Source organism: Acinonyx jubatus, chromosome B1, assembly GCF_027475565.1.
Source record: "Acinonyx jubatus isolate Ajub_Pintada_27869175 chromosome B1, VMU_Ajub_asm_v1.0, whole genome shotgun sequence".
In the NCBI taxonomy this organism is placed as follows: domain Eukaryota; kingdom Metazoa; phylum Chordata; class Mammalia; order Carnivora; family Felidae; genus Acinonyx; species Acinonyx jubatus.
The window spans coordinates 94429710-94450263 of NC_069382.1; the positions used below are offsets into that span (position 1 = coordinate 94429710).

Sequence of the window (20554 nt, forward strand, 5' to 3'; positions counted from 1 at the left end):
TTCATTATACCTTCTGATCAACTTTAATTACACCACCAAATTGGAAAGAAGTTATTCCTTAACCTGAGAAAACATCAATCACTATGGTGAAATATCATTTTTAAATGAATTTTTACAATCTAAATCATATATTTTAAAAAATGTGATAGAAACTAAAACATCTCATTTTGTAATGTTAAAGGATACAAAATGCAGGCTTTATATTCCTGGTTGTTTTGTGTACCTTTACATCAATAGCTTTTGGTTCTTTAACAACAGGATAAAATCTTGGTGTTTTGTTTGGATCTTGTAACCTGGGTGTTCGAGGTGTTTTAGGTGACCTTGCAGGATAAACTCTAGGAGATTCTGGAACTGCTGTGGGCAATGAAAGGGCCATTGTTGTTGAAGATATTTCTGAAACATCAAACAGCTTCTGAGCTAATTCATCACTCAAATCTGCAAAATAAAAATCTTGTTAAAAGTTACTTAGATGATAAGAAAATATTTTACTTGAGAGCAAGGGTAATTCTGAAATTTTCTACTCTCAAAAGATTTTTTCCTCAGAAACGTTTCAAATATATAAGAATAAAAAATAAACACTTGTCTGTACATCACCTAGCCTTACCAAGTTTTAATTTTGCTATATCTGTTTGACTTTTTTAAAAAGAAAAGTAAGCAGAAGCCCACTGTATAACCTTCCCCAATCCCATTTTGCTTTTCCTCATCAGAGACAACCAGGCTCTCGAATTTGGTACTTTTATCTATAATTGTATACATATATGTAATAGCATTATTTGCATAATTAGCTTTACATAAGTGACATCATACTGTATGTATCATTTTGCAAGTTTTTGCAGTCATATCTTGTTTGACACTTGATTATTGAAGTTCTACTCATATAGCTTTGGTTTATTCATTTTCACTGCAGAATATTATGCTGTTATACAAATATAACAAAACTTATACATTCTCCTGAAGATGCACATTTATGTTGTTTCCAGATTTTTGGTATAATCAACGATGCTACAGTGAACATTGTTAAATATTTCTCTCTGTATAGGTGTGAGCATGTCTCTAGGGTTTATATGTGAAAGAGAAATGTTGACTAAAATGGCACATGCATCTTTATTTTGAGAGAGAGAGAGAGATGGAGGGAGGGAGGGAGGAAGAGAGAGAGAAAGAGAGAGAGAGAAAGGGAGGGAAGGACAGAGAAAGAGAGAGGGACAGACAGAATCCCAAGCAGGCTCCATGCCATCAGCATGGAGCCCAAGGTGGGGCTCAATCTCATGAACTGTGAGATCATGACCTGAGCCAAAATCAAGAGTAGGAGGCTTAGGGGCACTTGTACCCCAATGTTTATAGCAGCACTTTCAACAATAGCCAAATTGTGGAAAGAGCCTAAATGTCCATCAACTGATGAATTGATAAATTGCGGTTTATATACTCAATGGAATACTACTTGGTAATGAGAAAGAATGAAATATGGCCTTTTGTAGCAATGTGGATGGAACTGGAGAGTGTTATGCTAAGTGAAATAAGTCATACAGAGAAAGACAGATACCATATGTTTTCACTCTTATGTGGATCCTGGGAAACTTAACAGAAGACCATGGGGGAGGGGAAGGGAAAAAAAAGGGAGGGAGCCAAACCATAAGAAACTTAAAAACTGAGAATAAACTGAGGGGTGATTGGGGGTGGAGGAAGGGGAAAGTGGGTGATGGGCACCTGTTGGGATGAGCACTGGGTGTTGTACGGAAACCAATTTGACAATAAATTTCATATTAAGAAAAAAAAAAGACTAGGAGGCTTAACTGACTAAGCCACCCAGGCATCCTGGCACATGCATCTTCTGATTTACTAAGTACTGATTGCCAAAGTGCTTTCTATAATGGTTTCACCAATTTATACTCCCACCAGTAGCATGAAAAAGTCTCAGAAATTTAATATACTCGTCAAGACTGGTTTCGTTTAGACGTTTAAATATTTTTCCATCTCATGATATTTGAATGGTATTTGTATTTGGGGTTTTGTGTGTGTGTGTGTGTGTGTGTGTGTGTGTGTGTGTGTGTGTTTAATTTCAAGTTTTTATTTAAAATCTAGTTAGTTAACATATATGGTAATATTGGTTACAGATGTAGAATTTAGTGATTCACTTCCATATAACATCCAGTGCTCATCACAAGTTGTACTCCTTAATATTCCATCATGCATTTAGCCCATCCCCCACCCACCTCCTTCCATCAACCCTTAGTTTGTTCTCTATAGTTAAGAGTTTCTTATGGTTTGCTTCCCTATTTTTCCCCTCTTCCTCTATGTTTATTACTGGTGAGGTTGAGCATATTTTCATATATATAGTCATCATTCACATTTCCCCTATCATGAGTTTACCACCATATCCTCAGACCATATTTCTATTGGGTTGTTTTACTTACTAATTAGTTTGTGGAAATATTATGGTAAGATACTAATAGTAAGCAAGTAGAATGTAGACTCTGTTTCTGTATGGTTTTTCTTCAGACTTACCAACTTCTTTTGATTCATACAATGGATTTTTGTGTATCATTCAACAAATATTACCAAGTACCTGCTATATGCCAAGCACTATTCTAGAAACAAGGTTGTAAACTCAAAAGTGAACTTAACCACTCTATTACCTAATTTCCCCATTTCTTCTCCCAATCTGTTATCAGAATGATATAATGATATAATAATGATATTCGGCGGGGGGGGGGGGGGTTGCAAATTAGGTCATTTCATGTCTCTACTTAAAATACTCAGTGTTTCCCTTTTGCCTCTGGGAGAAGTCTAGTCTCTTTATCATGGCATATGAGACTTGACTGATTTTGACTTATCTATTGTCTTTCTCCACTTCAATTTTAGTGCCCCAGATAGGAACCTACTTGTTTCTATTTTCTTGCTTCTTACCTTTTCATATGCTTTTTCCTCTGTCTGAAAGTCCCTTTCCCTTATCTTTTTACACCAAATTTAATGCATATCCTTCCTTTAATACCCAGCACAGATGTTACTTTCCCTAGTAATCTAAAGCACTTCTTGAATTTCTGCCAATAAAAATAATTCTCTCTTTTTTTTTTTTGGTGCCACCTTTACATTTCATCCATTTATTGTTCGATTTATTAAATTAAAATTTATTTTCTTATATATTATCTGATCAGATGCTAAGAACAAGTCCCAGTGCATTCCTAAAAGCAAGGTCCATAATCTAATATTTGTATACCAGTGCCTAAAACAGTGCTAGGAAAAAAATATATACCCAGCAAATGACCAATAAATTTAACTGAATTGTGTTAATACAGATTTTCCTTAGACCAAAAAGATAATGCAATCTCAAGGATAAAACTATGATTATACACTGAAAAATATGTTAAATCCAGCACTTCTGTAAAAGAAATATTTTAAAAAGATCTAGGAACATTAACAGTAAGCTTCCTAGCATCCAGATTATGGTCTCCAAATTCCATTTCCATTTCTCACTGATCTGGTCCTCTTCAAGGAATAGAGTCTGTAGCATAAAGTATAATATAAGCCTGGGAAATCTTGAGTCAGAAAGCAATGAAATTAAAAAAGAAAAAAAACTAGAATAGGTCATAAGGACACAGTAGCAAATTTCAGTGGCCCCACCAGTCAAAAATGAAGTACTTTGACCACTAAAAACAATGATTGAAACTGACTAAACATTTCAAATAAATAAGCTCTACAAGTTCAAAATGGTGCCTTAACATTTAATCACGTTTGCAGGTTGCTAGGGCACCAAACTCATTATTCTAAAAACTAACCAAATGCAAAGAAAGAAACAAGCATTTATCCTTTCTTTCCTGGAAAAATTGAGTTTCAAAGTATTCAAAGAGTTGATAAAAGAATATTCTTCTTTATAGAATTCTAGGTATGGAACACAGGAATGAGAGAACTAGATGACTATTTGTAACTCTAATGAAATAGAGGATGTAGGGAATATTCATCAATGACTCTTAAAACCATTTTGTAAAATGTTGAAGGGAGATTCAGCACCAAAGACATGATCCCTGAAAGGAAGAACTGATAAGCTAGACATCACTGAAATGAAAAAAACATCTGCCCTCCAAATGACACTGTCAAGATAATGAGAAGACAAGTCACAGATCAGAAGAAAATATTTGCAAAAGACACATCTGATAAAGGACCGTTATCCAAAGTATATAAAGAACTCCTAAAACTCAAAAATAAGAAAACAAACAAACCAATTAAAAAATATGAACGGATACATTAATGAAGATATATACGGCAAATAAGCACAGGTAAAGATATTACACATCATGTCATCAGGGAAATGTAAATAGAAATCAAATACCATGACAACCCATGAGAATGGCCAAAGTCCAGAACACTGGCAACACCAAATGCTAGCAAGGATATGGAGCAACAGGATCTCTCATTCATTGGTGGTGGGAATACAAAATGATACAGACACTCTGGAAGACAGTTTGGCAGCTTCATACAAAAGTAAACATATTCTTCCCATATGATCTAGCAATCACTCTCCTTGGTATATACTCAAAGGAACTGAAAATTTATGTCCACACGAAAACTTGCACATGGATGTTTATTGTAGCTTTACTCATAATTGCCAAAACTTGAAACCAATGAAGATGTCCTTCAGTAGATGAAGGAATAAACTATGGTATATCCAGATAATGGAATATTATGCAGTGCTAAAAACATATGAGCTATCAAGTCAAGAAAAGACATGGAGGAAATTTAAATGCATATTATTAAGTGAGAGAAGCCAATGTGAAAAGCCTATATCCTATAGGATTCCAACTATTCAAAATTCGAAACAGGAAAACTATGGAGACAGTTGAAAGATCAATGGTCACCAGAGGTTGGAGATACGGTGGGGGAAGCGTGAATAAGTAAAACACAGAGGATTTTTACTCTGTAGGATACTATAGTGATGGATACATGTCATTATACGTGTGTTAAAACCCACAGAACGTACAACCCACAACACCAAGAGTGAAACCTAATGTAACGGGTAATTACGATGTGTTGGTGTAGGTACAATTGTAACAAAGCTACCACTCTGATGTGGTATGCTGCTGTGAGGAAGCAGCATCCTTCCCCAGACTGGCAATGGTTATGTAAGCTGGGGACAGGGAGTAAATGAGAAATCTCTGTATCTTACTCTTAATTTTACTGTGACCCTAAAAGTGTTCTAAAAAAAAGTCTTTAGAAAAAAATGTTCAAGAGAAACTTTATGATGAATGGACAAGGCCAATAACATCTAAACCCAATAATCAATCACAGCAGCAGTAAAAGACAGCATAAAAGACAATATGATGTAATTGGAAGTAAATGGCTCCTCTAAGAAACAGTCTTGTCACCACAGAAATAAAAATGCGAATATACTAAATCTTCTACATCTAAATACTAGTTCATAAGGAATAGAAACAATAAGGAATGTACTGACTGATACCAAGACATAATCAGGTAAATCTGGATTATAAGAAATCTTATGACAAATTAACCAGTTTCTTCAACAAGTCTTTGGTATGGAAAAACAAGAGAAGAGGAATGCTTATAGATTAAGAGAAACTTGGGGCGCCTGGGTGGCTCAGTCGGTTAAGCCTCCGACTTTGGCTCAGGTCATAATCTCGCAGTCTGTGAGTTCGAGCCCTGCATCAGGCTCTGTGCTGACAGCTCAGAGCCTGGAGCCTGCTTTGGATTCTGTGTCTCCCCCTCTCTCTGCCCCTCCCCTGCTCATGCTCTGTCTCTGTCAATAATAAATAAACTTAAAAAAAAAAAAAGATTAAGAGTAACTTAATTGTCCTATCGCTCAAATGCAATTATGTACTTTTTTTGGTCCTGATTCAAACAACCAGTTTGAAAAAGATATATATCAGATATCAGGGAAAACCAAACACAAACTGTGTAGCAGATGATATTAAAGAATTACTGCCAGTTTATGTGAAATAACGGTATCATGAAAATTTATATATATACATATATATATGTTTGTGATGTAGAATAGCGTATTTACAGAAGATATTAATTTGAATGAAATGAGATTCAACATGAAATGCCAGAAACAGATGGGGAACATACAGATGAGAAAAGGAATGTCAAACTATTAACAATTGTTGAAATTAGGCAGGATAATTACACAGGGATTCATTAAACAGCTCTATTTTTTATTTTATCTGAACATTTCCATATTAAAAATTAAGTTTCATTTCAGTTTTATGTTTATTTTATTCCAAATTTAATTACATGTAAATTTTACCCACCAATAAGAGTAGATATATCAATTTTGTGAAGACAAAGACGAATATTTTGTTATCTCAAAAGAACCATTTTATAAAATTTTTATAGCAGATACCAATTTATAATATTTTGAGATAAAATTATCAAAATATGGTTAAGATAACTACAAGTACATAAAATATTTATAGTGGATATAAAAATTTTATTACTAGAAATATAATTACAGAATAAGAATATATTAAAGTTGGCTTTTTATCAACTACAAGCCTAGGATGCTATATGAATATCATCTGGATATTTAACTTCTTAATCAAAATAATGGGACATCCTTGTACAAGAATGTTCAAAGTAGCATTTTTCATCACAGCAATATCTGGAAAAAATAAAAACATCAACTGTCGAATGGATAAGCAAAATGTAGTAAGTCCATACTATAAAATACGACTTAACAATAAAAAGAAACAAAGTACCAATATAAGCAACAACATGGGTTAACCTCAAATATATTGTATTAGTTGAAAAAGCCAGACACATGACTATATCATATAGTTCAATTTATATGAAATTTCTAGGAAGTACAAAAACATACAGATAAAAAGCAGATCACTGGTTACCTCAGACTGAAGTTGAGTGTTGAAACTGACTGCAAATGATCATGAGGGAACTTTCTAGTGTGATGGAACTGTTCTAAAACTGAATTGTGGTGCTACTGTGTAACTATACAAAGTCATCTGAACTCATGAAATAATACACAAATGGGTTAATTTTATGCTATACAAAAGACAAGGCTATCTGCTCTTCAGGGAACCCCAACTGTGACTGTCCGTCACACAATTTCTGCTAGAAGTTTATCAAAGAAGACCGAAAACACAAAAGAGTAGGCTGAAGTCCTCTTCAGGGAGGAGGACTTCAGGGAGGACTAGGGAGAGAGGGCACAGGTGAGTAAGGAGCAGAGAGGGAGAGAGAATCCCACAAGGGGCAGAGAGAGAAAAGAGAGGAGGGGTGAGGGAGAGAGAGAGAGAGAGAGAGAAGCAGGGCTCATCCGAAGTGGGGCTCATGTTCACCCAAAGTGGGGCTTGTGCTCACAGGATGTGGGATTTGAACTCATGAATTGTGAGGTCATGACCTGAGACAATGTGAGATATTTAACTGACTGAGCCACCCAGGCGCCCAAGAAAGTATTTCTGACAGAAGGAAATGACCTAAGAAGGAAACCTGGAACATCACAGAAGAAGAGCAAAGAGAACGGTAAGAATCTTGATACACATATTCTTTCAAATTCTATAAAACATACTTGATAGTTAAAAGTAAAAAATATATAACTTTGATGCGGTTTTCAATGAGTGAAGATAATAATATGACTATAGCACAAAGAAACCCATTGAAAACAATGTGGATGGAACTAGAGGGTATTATGCTAAGTGAAATTAGAGAAAGACAAATATCATATGACTTCACTCATATGTGGAATTTAAAATGAAAAACAGATGAACATAAGGGAAGGGAAGCAAAACTAATATAAAAACAGGGAGGGGGACAAAACATAAGAGACTCTCAAATACAGAGAACTGAGGGTTGTTGGAGGGGTTTTGAGTGGGGGGATGGGCTAAATGGGCAAGGGGCATTAAGGAGGACACTTGTTGGAATGAACACTGGGTGTTATAGGGGATGAATCACTGGAATCTACTCCTGAAATCATTATTGCTGCTAACTAACCTGGATGTAAATTAAAAAAAAAATGCTAGTCAGTATATCTTGAAGTTTAAAAGAAATAATTTATGTCAACCAAAAAACATGGTGGGTAGGGCAGTAATGTTAATTGAAAATGTTTTCTAAAGCACTGGAATCAGCAAACAACAGAATTATAGTCAAAGAGTTTAGAAAAATGTCTAGATCATATATCAACTGATCCAATCCAGTAAGGAAACCATCTATAGTTCTGGATTTTAGATAGATGAATTAGAAAGCCATAATGCTTTCCTCCAAAATGTGTCTTGGTGTTAAGGGTGGAACAGGTGATGGGGATTAAACAGTACACTTATCATGATGAGAATTGAGGAATGCATAGAATTGCTGAATCACTATATTGTACAATTGAAACTAATAGAACACTGTATGTTAACATACCAGAAGTAAAATTTAAACTTAAAAAAAAAGGTGGGGGGGGGGGTGAATTCCTCTTTCCCCCTCTTTTTCTTCTATTCAGGCCCTCAATGGATTGGATAATGCTTACTCACATTGGAGAAGGCAATTTACTTTACTAAGCCAATTCAAATACTAATCTCATCCAGAAATAGCACCTCACTGATAAACCCAGAAATATTTAACCAAATATTTGGGCATCCTCTGATCCAACTGACACATAAAATAACATCACAAAGGATAATACACAAAAATCAATCATATTTCTATATAATAGCAATAAACAATTGGAATGTTAAGATTGTAAAGCACCATTTACAATAGGACCAAACCATAAAATACTTAAGGATATGGCTAACAAAATATGCACGAAATACACCCAAAACCACAAAACAGTGAAGAACAAAAAATACTTAAGTGGAGAAGCATACCATATTCATGGATTAGAAGATTCAATATTGTTAAAACATTAGCTCTTCTCAGACTAATCTGTAGATTCAATGTGGTTCCAATCAAAATACCAGCAGCAATTTTTTACAGAAACCAGTAAGCTATCTCCATAATTTATATGAAAAGCAAAGAAACTAGACTACCCAAAACAATTTCTTAAAAAGTTGTAAGACATATACTGATTTTAAGAGTACAGTTATCAAGTTGTGCTGGTGGCAAAGATATAAGCGTAGAGATAAGATGAACAGAAGACAGACTCCCAAATTAGATCTATATACATATAGTTAATTAGCTTTTGACAAAAATGAAAAGGCAATTCAATAGAGAAAGAATAGATTTTCCAACAAATGGTGCTGAAATTGTTTGGTATCCATATCCATACTTACATCATACGCCAAAAAGAAAAAAAAATCAAAAGTCAAAATTGAATAGACATCTGAATTATATAAAAACTAAAAATATAAAGCTTCAAACATAAAAATCTTGTGACTTTAGACAAATTTAGACAAAGATTTCTTACACAGACACCAAAAGCACATTCATATAATTAAAAAAAATGAAAAACTGCGCATCATTAAAAATAAGAACAAGTGCTTTTCAAAAGGCACTCCTAAAAAAATGAAAAGATAAGCCCCAAATTGGGAGATGTGTGCAAATTACATATGTACTTGTAAAAAGGGACTTGGATCCACACTAGAGAATTCCCAAAGCTCTATAAGAAAACAACTGAATGTACAGTCCAATAAAAAATTAAAAACATAAATTAAAAAATAAAAAAGCAACTCAAGGAACATCAAAAAATTTGAGTACATACTTCACATATATACTGATGGCAAATTAGTACATGAAAAGATGCTCAACACTGTTAGTCACAATGAGATACTACTACATATCTATAGGAATGACAAATTAAAACAACAACAACAACAACAACAACAACAACAAATTAACAATACCAAGTGCAAATGAGGATGTGGAGCAACTGGAACCATCATGGATTGTTGGTAGGAGTACAAAATGACACAGCCATTTTGGAAAACAGGCATTTCTTAAACATACACTTACCATAAGACCCAGCAATCCTACTCCTAAGTATTTACCCAGGTGAAATGAAAACTTACATTCACATAAAAATTTGTAAGCAAATATGGATATCAGCTTTATTCATAATCACCAAAAATTAAAAAACAACCTATGTGTCCTTCAACTAACTGCTTACATCCAATGAAACAGAATACTACTTACTAATAAAAAGGAACAGCACACAAAAATATGAATTTCAACTGCATTATGCTAAATGAAAGACGCCAGACTCAAAAGGCTATATTCTATATGATTTTATTTATATATATTCTGGTAAAAGCTCAAATCTAGGGGTAGAAACTAGAAAATAGGCTGCCAAAAAAGCTAGGCATGGGGTTGACTACAAAGAGGCATGGGAGAATCTGTGGAGTGTAATGGAATTGTGCTTCAAGTAGGTGGCATCTACTTAACTGTGTGCACCTGTCAAAATTCCCAAAACTGTACATACAAAGTGTGAAACTTGCTGAATATAAATTATACTTAATTTGTTAAAAAGGAAATAAAAAAGATAACTCTGGAACCTTGTAAGGTGGTCAGAATGAAAGAAGGGTGGCAGGATAGGAGCTATTAAAATTAACCAATGGGAATATGATGGTAGTTTTTACCAGGTGACAGAAGTAGAGAAGGTGAAAAGTGGTTAGGTTCTGCATATATTTTAAGGGGTAATGGATATAATCTGCCAATGAATAAGATACAGAGGTTTAATAAGAAAAATCAAGGATGACACCAAGATTTTTTTTTTTTACCTGTACCACTACAAAATGGAGTTAATATTTTTACCAAGATGTGGAAATCTGGGAAAAGTCCTTGGAAAAGGGTTGAAAATTCAGACCTGGGTAGGATTTTGGACATATGAAATTTGACATGTTTATAAAATATCCAAGTGAAACTCTTGACTACACAGTTGGATATTTATATGGACTATAGGATAGAGGTCTTATCTATACATACAAATTTGACACTCATTAGTATAATTGATGCTATTTAAAACCATGGGACTAAATACTGAGGAGTCATTGAGAATAAGAAAGAAATGTGAAGACTGAGCCCTAAATAACCCAAAGCTTGGGGAAATGGGGAAGAACTAGCAAAAAGACTCCATGAAGTGGAAAAAAAGCTAAGTAAATAGTACCAAGGAAGAAGAATGTGTTTCAAGACAGAACATAATTGATCCAATGTTGATGTTAGGTAAGATGAGGATTGATTTGATTCCTCTTTAACATGGAGAGATCTGGAGGCACTATCAAAAGCTGATTTAGTGTATGAGGAGCAGAAGGCTGTTTAGATCAGGTATATGGGATAAACAGGAAGATAATTATTGAAGACAGTAAAAACAAACACCTTTCTTATACCTTAAATTCTATTTTATAGTGGCAGTAGCAGGTCTTTTATTAATATCATTATTTTACAGCATTTCCCACCCTTTAAACCTTTCAAGCTTTCCATATACTCTACTCAGGATAAAGCTGAATTTTCTTTAAATCCATCCATAATTATTTTCTTTAAAAAAATTTTTCCCCAATATTTATTTTTGAGACAGAGAAAGAGAGAGAGAGACAGAGAGAGAGAGAGAGAGAGAGAGAGAGAGAGAGAAACCGAGTGTGAGTGGGGGAGGGGCAGACAGCGAGGGAGACACAGAATCCAGAGCAGGCTCCAGGCTCTGAGCTGTCAGCACAGAGCCCGATGCAGGGCTCGAACCCACGAACCGCGAGATCATGACCTGAGCTGAAGTCGGATGCTCAACCGACTGAGCCACCCGGGTGCCCTATAATTATTTTTCAAACTGAAAGTTAATCTATTCAACTTTTTTTTTTAATCATAGCAATATTGGATTTTCTATCTTCTTAATTTTGGCTAAATTTTATTTTTTGTTCCTATTCTTTAAAATTGGAAGTTATGGCACATAAAGATCAGTGAATGTATATATAAATTTTAAAACAGAGATAATTTATAAACTGAGAACAAGAAATTAAGTATGGAAAAATTCTAGCTTTCCAAGAACACTGTATTCAAAAAAAACCTTTGTGTAAATATCTGAGATTTAAAGTGTTTACTCACTTATAACCTAGGAAGGCAAAGTTTTAAAGAAACAAGAGTTGATACCCACACACACACCACCAACCAGATCAACACATACTCCAGATGTAGGCAAGCCTATGTGCAGACATTCCAAATGGGATTCTCCCCTTCTCTCAGGAGTAAACCACTATAATAAATTTTTGTATTAACAATTCCTCTTGCTATTCATAGATTCTTTGTGCTATGCATGTACCCATGAATTTTGTATTTTATATTAGATTAAGTGAACTCCTTTGTGACTAGCTTATTTTATATACTATCTCTAAGATTAACCATTTTGTCACATGTAGCTTTAGTTCTTTCATTTTCCACTGCTGTATATTTTTCATCTCTATGAATATATCACATCTTATAATCTACCAGAAATGGGTATTTTCATTTGTATTTTTTCTATTATGGACAATGTTACTATAAATGTTCTTTCAGTAAACATCTGCAAGAATCTCTCTTGAAGTGAAACTGTTGGCATATAATATGGTATATCATTGTGGTTTTAATTGGCAAATCTCAACAAAGGAAAGAGGAGAGCATCTTTATTTTATTTTATTTTATTTTATTTTATTATTATTTATTTTTTTAATATAAAATTTATTGTCAAATTGGTTTCCATACAACACCCAGTGCTCATCCCAACAGGTGCCCTCCTCAATACCCATCACCCACCCACCCCTCCCTCCCACCCCCCATAAACCCTCAGCTTGTTCTGTTTTTAGGAGTCTCTTATGTTTTGGCTCCCTCCCTAACCATTTTTTTTTCCTTCCCCTCCCCCATGGTTTTCTGCTAAGTTTCTCAGGATCTACATAGGAGTGAAAACATATGGAATCTGTCCTTCTCTGTATGACTTATTTCACTTAGCATAACACTCTCCAGTTCCATCCAAGTTGCTACAAAAGGCCATATTTCATTCTTTCTCATTGCCACATAGTATTCCATTGTGTATATAAACCACAATTTCTTGATCCATTCATCCGTTGATGGATATTTAGGCTCTTTCCATAATTTAGCTATTGTTGAGAGAATCTTTTCATATTTACTGACTATTTCATTTTCCTCTATATGAATTTTCACTTAATGTTTCTTTTACTAATTTTATACTTATGTTAACCTTTTTTCATGTTTCATGAAACATGTTCACATTCCACATACTTAATGAAATACTGTAAGAACTTAAATTTTTTTAAGTATGAAGTTTTTTAAGGATAAAGTATAAAGTAATATTATTTTAAAATATTCCACATATATACAGTATTAGTGGAATACTGTAAGAACTTAAATTTTTTTCAGTATAAATTTTTTAAGTGTAAAGTAATATTATTATTCTAAAACTTTTATCAAAGGATAGACAAATACATAAATAATTCTGCTACTCTGGTTAGGAACAATTTTTTTTCACGTAAGTAAAAAGTGTACAAATACAAAATCAAATCAAAACCTTTTAATTAAAACAAATTTAATTTAAAACAAATTAGAATTAAAACCTTTAATCCTAAAGTTGAACAGAAAATATCAACACGAATTTATAATGTATTTTTCTTAAAAAAAAAAATTCCAAGCTCTAGAAATAATAACCAACTCAGTAACAACTCAGGTACTGACAAAACTTATCATCATGCCAGCTGGCAAAGAAAGTTAGTGGTCCAACTCCACTATCACAGAAGAAAGCAACGAAAGGTGGATTTGGAGCTAAAAGCCAATAAACTGGTAAGTGGTAAAAGTATCAGTAAGAATAATTATAATAGAGTGAAACCTATCTAAATGCATTTATGAAGCCGTAATAATAATTTAAAAACAAAATTAAAAAAAGAAAAACAAAACAAAACAAAGCTCATTGGTGACCAATGAAAAGATGTTAGGGAACCAGCTCATTATTTTGAAAAATAGAGAAGGGAAAAAATTGAGCATTTATTCTTTTTCCTGTAAGAACTCTATCTCAGGATAAATATAGAGATATAAAGAGAAAGGGGATTTCTCTTTATGGAAATATCCTATATACCAAATTTAAGAAGCAATGATAAAAACAGGATCCTCACCATTTTTCAGCCCCCTGTGACATAAAAGCAATGATTATAAATGGCTATTAAGGCCACAAAAAGAGAGACAACTGAACATTATGCACCTCCTGATAGAAGTATTCAATAATTACCTATGATATATTCCTGCAAAATTTTAAACCTCAATCTGATCAAGTCTCTGTATCAAAATAACAATTATAGAAAATTCAGGACCAGAAAACAGGTTGAATGAAACCATGGAGATGCAATGAACAAAATCCAGAATGTAAGAAATTCTACACAACAACCCAGTTCCTTCAACAATAAGCTGCAAGGAAAAAAAAAGTTACTATGAACCTATAGATTAAAAGAGACATATCAACCTTTGGAATGTTCAAACTTACATGGATACTGTTTAAAGTGATGAATGAGGAAATATAGATATTTGATATTAAGGAATTAATGTCAATTTTAGATGATAATGGAATATGCTATTTATGTGTTAAAAGAGAGAGTTCTTTTTAAGGACACATACATAAATATGTAGGAATGAAAAAAATATGAATAATTATTAGAAGTTTGCTTCAAAATAATCCAGTGCAAGTAAAGAGGATGAGTGGAGCTGAGATGAAACGAAATTAGATTTGAAATTAAGTAGCAAATGGGTACATGGGGGTTTCATTACATTATACAATTTGTTCTATTTTGGCATATATTTGAAACTTCTCAAAAGTTTGTCTTTAACCTGCCTTCATGAAAGACTATAACAAAATCACTTAAACTTGCCTAAAAATGCCAGATTCAATTTATGTAACTCCCAAATGTATTTATATGGTCACACTAAGCTAAGGCTTTAGGACAAAAGAATGATGTTAGTATATTTTAAGGAATTAGAGAGTCAGTGAAAAGTTTTATTTCTAAAAGAGAAACATTCCCAATAATCTCAAACCAAATGAGACACAAAAAGAACAAACCAATTCTGCCCGCTTTTCAGTGTCTGAGTTTGAGCAGGAACTGGTATCATAAATGATTCCTAGATCACCCTTGCAATTATCTGCCTGTCCACTAAGAGTAAGGTGGTATTCCAACTTTGTCCATTTACTACAAGGCTGTCTTACCAAATTTATGATGTGTACTTTCAAGTCTCGAAAATCTTTTGAAATTCACCAAAGGATAAACAAAAGTTGAGTTTTAAAATTCTAGTCTTTTATGAAATACCTACATTTTTTCCACAGATTAAAAAAAAAAGGAAAACTTTTGTAACAAATTAGAACTGCTTTAATACTATTCAGAAACTATTACACACAAAAGCAGATTTACATACCTTGCCTGGACTGTGAAGGTGCTACAGGAACTTCTTGGTTTGGCTCAAAAGGAAGTTCAGGTGTTATGTTTTCAAACTGCTCTTTACTAATCAGATTTAGCTTCTTAAAGTTCTCAACTTCTTGCTGAAGTAGAATGGAGGAATCTAATTACTAAACTGGCTAATAGAGTAGCCAACAAACAATAATTGATACCAACCTCAAAAAATGAGTTTAACTACAACAGAATAAAAAAGATGTTCTAATAAAGAATCTAGCATTATACTTAATAACAATATTCAGAATCTAAGAGGCACAGAGAACCCAAAAATATTCTGAATATTTTATAATTAAAATACATTGTAAGAGCATACACTCTAATCATTCATTATTTGTTGAGCATTTATACACAAGACTGCTAGGGTATTAAAGAGATTACAAGTAATCTATGTTCCCTACCCTTATGGAATTGACAAGTTAGATGGAAAGAAAGACATGTACACATAAAAACTAGTAATATTAGCAGCATATGAAAAATGATAATATTTGGTGTAAGAATTGAGATCATCAGAGAAGTATCACAGAAAAGATGGGGAAAGAATGAGAATTTAGAGAAGGGGTAAAGCATTCTAAAGCAGGTAATGTGAGCAAAGAACTTGGAATAAGCACTCATTTATTAGAAAATAATTCAGTTACTGAGAAAATTTGTGTAGAATCAGCGACAAAAAGGCCTAATATGGAAATGGGAACAGGCTACTAGAAGACCTTTTATACCAGGCCAAGAAGTTTTCATTTCCTTTTCTAGTAATAGGAAACACATGATGAAAGATAGATAGATGGCCCTGGAGGTTCATTTCCAAACCCCACTTATAAGGTTAGCAGCAAGGAGGCTCAAAGTTTTTTGAGCTTTGTCAAAGGAAGAACAGGCTATCCCTGACCCTTGGGCTCCTGAAGCTTCCCCTTTCTAATAACGGTTACATAGTCACTTAGATGTTCTCAGCCCTGCCCTATATATAGAGAGAGGACAGAGTGGAGGCCAGTGGAGGCCAGTAAGGTCATTTGGCCATGGTACATGAAGACCATTCATGCCTGGTCTAAGCTGTAAAATAAAAAAAGAGTTTGAGAGACTGCTTGCACTCTACTACGTTTTGTAAGTTTCCTCCAATTAAACCCTTTATCACATCTACATCACTCAACAAGATCCAAAGAGGGTTTTAGCAGGTAAAGAACATAAAACTGTCAGATGGACCAAACTAAATATCATCATTACAAAATAGTCATAGTACCTTGCTCTTAATAGCTAACCAATCTTTCCCTTTTGCCTTCAAACATGAATAGTTGTCAGTTCATACCACTCATTAGATCCTGCTAGTCTTTTAAACTAGGATCTTGTTTTCATGAAAATGCTTTAAAGGATTGCCTCAGCTTTTGCCCTTATACCAATACTGCTTTCCCAAAAGTCTTCAATAAGCTCTTCAAGCTAATTCAGTCATTATTCCTCACTGTCCCCATCTTGCTACAGAGCTTACTACTTAAAAGAAAACATTTACTGTTATGATTATCATATGCCAGAGATGAATAATATAGTTCTATCCTGATGGGAACACAAGCAGTATGTTTCTGCTTTTAATTTTTACACTAATTTATTAAAGCATCACACATACATTTATACATACACACACTAGAGAAGTGCATAAATCATAAGTATACATCTAAATGAGTAATCAAGAGTGAACAGACCTGTGTAACCACCATTCAGGTAAAGATATTGCTAGCATCCTAGAAGTAACTTTCATACCCCTTCCTATAACTACCCTCTTCCTCTCCCTAAAGACAAGCAATATGCTGATTTCAGGACTATAGATTCATTTTGCCTGTTTTTGAACTTTATAAAAATGGAATTATAATGTATGGTTTCTTTTACATAAAATTATGTTTATGAGATTCATTTATAGTTTGTAACTCTACAGCAGAGGTCAACAAACTACAGCCCCCAAAGGCCATATCTGTTTTTGTTAAGTTTTTTTGGAACACAACCACACCCATTTGCTTACATATTGCATGTCTGCTTCATTGCTACAACTGCAAAGTTAAGTGGTAGTTGGCACAACGTATAACCCATAAAGACTAAAATATTTTCTATATAGCTCTTCACACAAAAAATTTGCCTATCCCTGCTCTGTGGTATTCTATCATACGATCACACCATAATTTTAAAAAATCCATTCTACTGGGGCACCTGGGTGGCTCAGTTGGTTATGCGTCCAACTTCGGCTTGGGTCATGATCTCATGGTTCGTGGGTTCAATCCCCCCATGGGGTTCCACACTGATAATATAGAGACTGTTTGGGATTCTCTTCCTCTCTCTCTGCCCCTCCACACTTTCTCCCTCTCAAAATAAATAAAATTTAAAAAAAATCAATTTTACTGTTGATGAACATTCAGTTCCTTTACAGATTATAGCCATTACAAATAATGTTACTAAAAATATGTTTTTACAAAACACTTCTTTTGGTGACAGAGACACATGTTTTATTGAATGTTTACTATGACTGGAATTGTTGAATAAGGTGGTATGCTTCAACTTTAGTAGAAAATGCCAAATACTTTTTCACAGTGCTTGTACCTATTTACATTACACTAGCGGTATATTGACCCTCCTATTGCTCTATAGCCTCATCAAACACTTGATATTGTCAGTTTAAAAATATGTAGCCATTCTAAAAAAGGACCCAATTATGGGTATACACAACAACTTGGATGGACCTCAAGGGCATTATGATTAGAAAATATCAATCTCAGGGGCACCTGAGTGGCTGAGTCAGTTAAGCATCTGACTTCCGCTCAGGTCATGATCTTGTGGTTAGTGAGTTCGAGCTCCGCGTCGGGCTCTGCTGACAGCTCAGAGCCTGGAGCCTGCTTTGGATTCTGTGTATCTCTCTCTCTCTGCTCTTCCCCGGCTCATGCTCTCTCTCCCCTTCAAAAATAAATAAACTTAAAAAAAAATTTTTTTTAAATCAATCTCAAAAAGTCACCTGCTCTAGGATTCTATTTATAGACAATTCTCAAAATGAGAAAATTATAGAGATGAAGAACAGATTAGTGGTTACTAGGGGTTAGGAATAGTGGAGTGGAGGCACATGAACACGAGTCTAATAGCACAAGGGAGATTTGTGTGGTGATAAAATAGTTGTCATGAATGTGATAGTAGTCACATGAGTCTACACATGATAAAATGACATAACACTATACACACACATTTGTAAGAAATGCCAATTTCCTGGTTTTAACGTTGTTCTTAAATTATGTAAGATATAAATTTTGGAGAGAACTGGTCCAGTACACTAGACCTCTCTGTACTATTTTTCCAACTTCCTATAAATCTGGATCTCAAAACAAAAATTCAAAAACTTTAAATATGTAGCCACTCTGCTAAATCTATGTGTAATCTCACTGTGCTCTTAATTTGCATCTATCTAATTACTATAATGCTAAAAACCCTTAATATATTTTATTTGGATAGCCTCTTTTGTGAGGTGGCTGTTCAATTCTATTACTCATTTTTCTATATATTTCTTTCATTTATTGATTTTTAAGAGCTCTTTATAAAATGTTGTAAATGTTTTCTTTCACTCTGTGGAAAGAGGAACTTGCCTTTTCACTCTTTTATGGTGTCTTCTGGTGAAAAAAAGTTCTTTTTAATGTAGTATATTTTGTAAGTTATTTCCTTTTGTAATTTCCTGTTTAAGAAATCTTTCCCCTTTTTAAAGATGTTATATATCTTACCTTTATAATTTTCATTTGATTATGAAATTAACATATCCTATTGTTAAAAAGTTTGGGAAGCATGAGGGAATAAAAACAAATAGCAAAGCACATAACACAGAAATCTTTCCCTACTTAAATACCATATAGTATCTTATCTTCTAGAAATTTTATTATTTTGCCGTTCATATTTAGAATCGTAATATATCTAGAATTGATTCTTTGTGTATGGTACAAGGTCCATGTGCACTTGAAAAAAACGTGTATTCTACAGATGTTGCTGCAGTATTTCACTTATGTCAATTAAGCAGTTTGTTAACTGCACTGTTTGCATTTTCTACAACCTGATATTTTTTTATCTTGCTACATCTTGCACCTTTCTTGGTAAGAAAGGTGTTTCAAAATCTCCCACTGTGATTATAAATTTATCTTTTTGTACCTGTCAATTTTTGTGTTATGTATTTTGATGCTATGTTATTAGGTGCATACAAACTTAGAACTATTGTATTTTCTGGGACAACTAAACTACTCATAGTTATGACCCTTTTTATATTGAAATATTTTTTTTAGGTTTATTTGTTTTGAGAGAGAAAGAGAGCATGAGCTGGGGAGAGGCAGAAAGCGAGAGGGAGATGGGGTGCCTGGGTGGCTCAGTAGGTTAAGCATCCGATTTCAGCTCAGGTCATGATCTCACAGTTCGTGGGTTTGAGCCCCGCATCAGGCTCTGTGCTAACAGCTCAGAGCCTGGAGCCTGCTTTGGATTCTGTGTCTCCCTCTCTCTCTTCCCCATCCCCACTCACACTCTGTTTACCTCTCTCTCTCAAAAATAAACATTAAAAAAGAGAGAAAGAAAGAGAGAGGGAGAGAGAATCTCAAGCAGGCTCCGTGCCAATAGTGAACCCACAAACGGTAAGATCATGACCTGGGCAGAAATCAAGAGCCAGTCACCCAACCAACTGAGCCACCCAGGTGCCCCTAATACATCTTTTTGCCATAAAAATCCACTTAGACTTACACCAGCTTTGTTTAGTGTCAATATCTATTTAAATCCACAAACGTATTATTGCTCTTCATTCTTTTGTGTATCTTCAAGCTTCTTTCTAGAATCATTTTCAAAATCTTTTGACTATATCTCCTATGCCTAAAAAACTCCATTTAATATTTTCTTTAAAGCAGATCTGCTGAAAATAAACTCTCTTGGTTTTGATGTGTCTGAAATTATGTTACCTTCATTTTTTTTTTCATTCTTTTAATGTTTTTTTATTTTTTTTAATTTTTGAGAGAGACAGAGCATGAGCAGGGTAGGGGCAGAGAGAGAGGGAGACACAGAATCCCAAGCAGGCTCCAGGCTGAGCTGTCAGCACAGAGCCTAACGTGGGGCTTGAACTCATGAACCATGAAATCATGACCTGAGCCGAAGTCAGACGCTTTACCGACTGAGCCACCTAGGTGCCCCATGCTACCTTCATTTTTTTTTTTAATTTTTTTTTTAACGTTTATTTATTT

General features: G+C 34.1%; 1 protein-coding gene across 16 annotated transcripts in view; it reads right to left on the reverse strand.

Moving 5' to 3' along the window:
- LARP1B (La ribonucleoprotein 1B) overlaps positions 1-20554 on the reverse strand; it is a 125722-nt gene that overhangs the window by 27682 nt on the left and 77486 nt on the right. For 9 of the 16 annotated variants that reach the window (XR_003422551.2, XR_003422550.2, XR_008296124.1 and 6 more), the window contains 2 exons: positions 15307-15430; positions 224-435 (listed from right to left, as the gene is read on the reverse strand). Coding sequence is in view for 11 of the 16 variants with exons in the window: in XM_027065944.2 (XP_026921745.1) it covers positions 224-435; positions 15307-15430 (336 nt within the window). In the remaining 5 variants the exon portion in view is untranslated. Of the gene's footprint in view, positions 1-223; positions 436-2027; positions 6611-15306; positions 15431-20554 lie in introns of those variants that run through there. The other 7 variants (XM_027065905.2, XM_027065921.2, XM_027065914.2 and 4 more) reach the window with 6 other exon arrangements.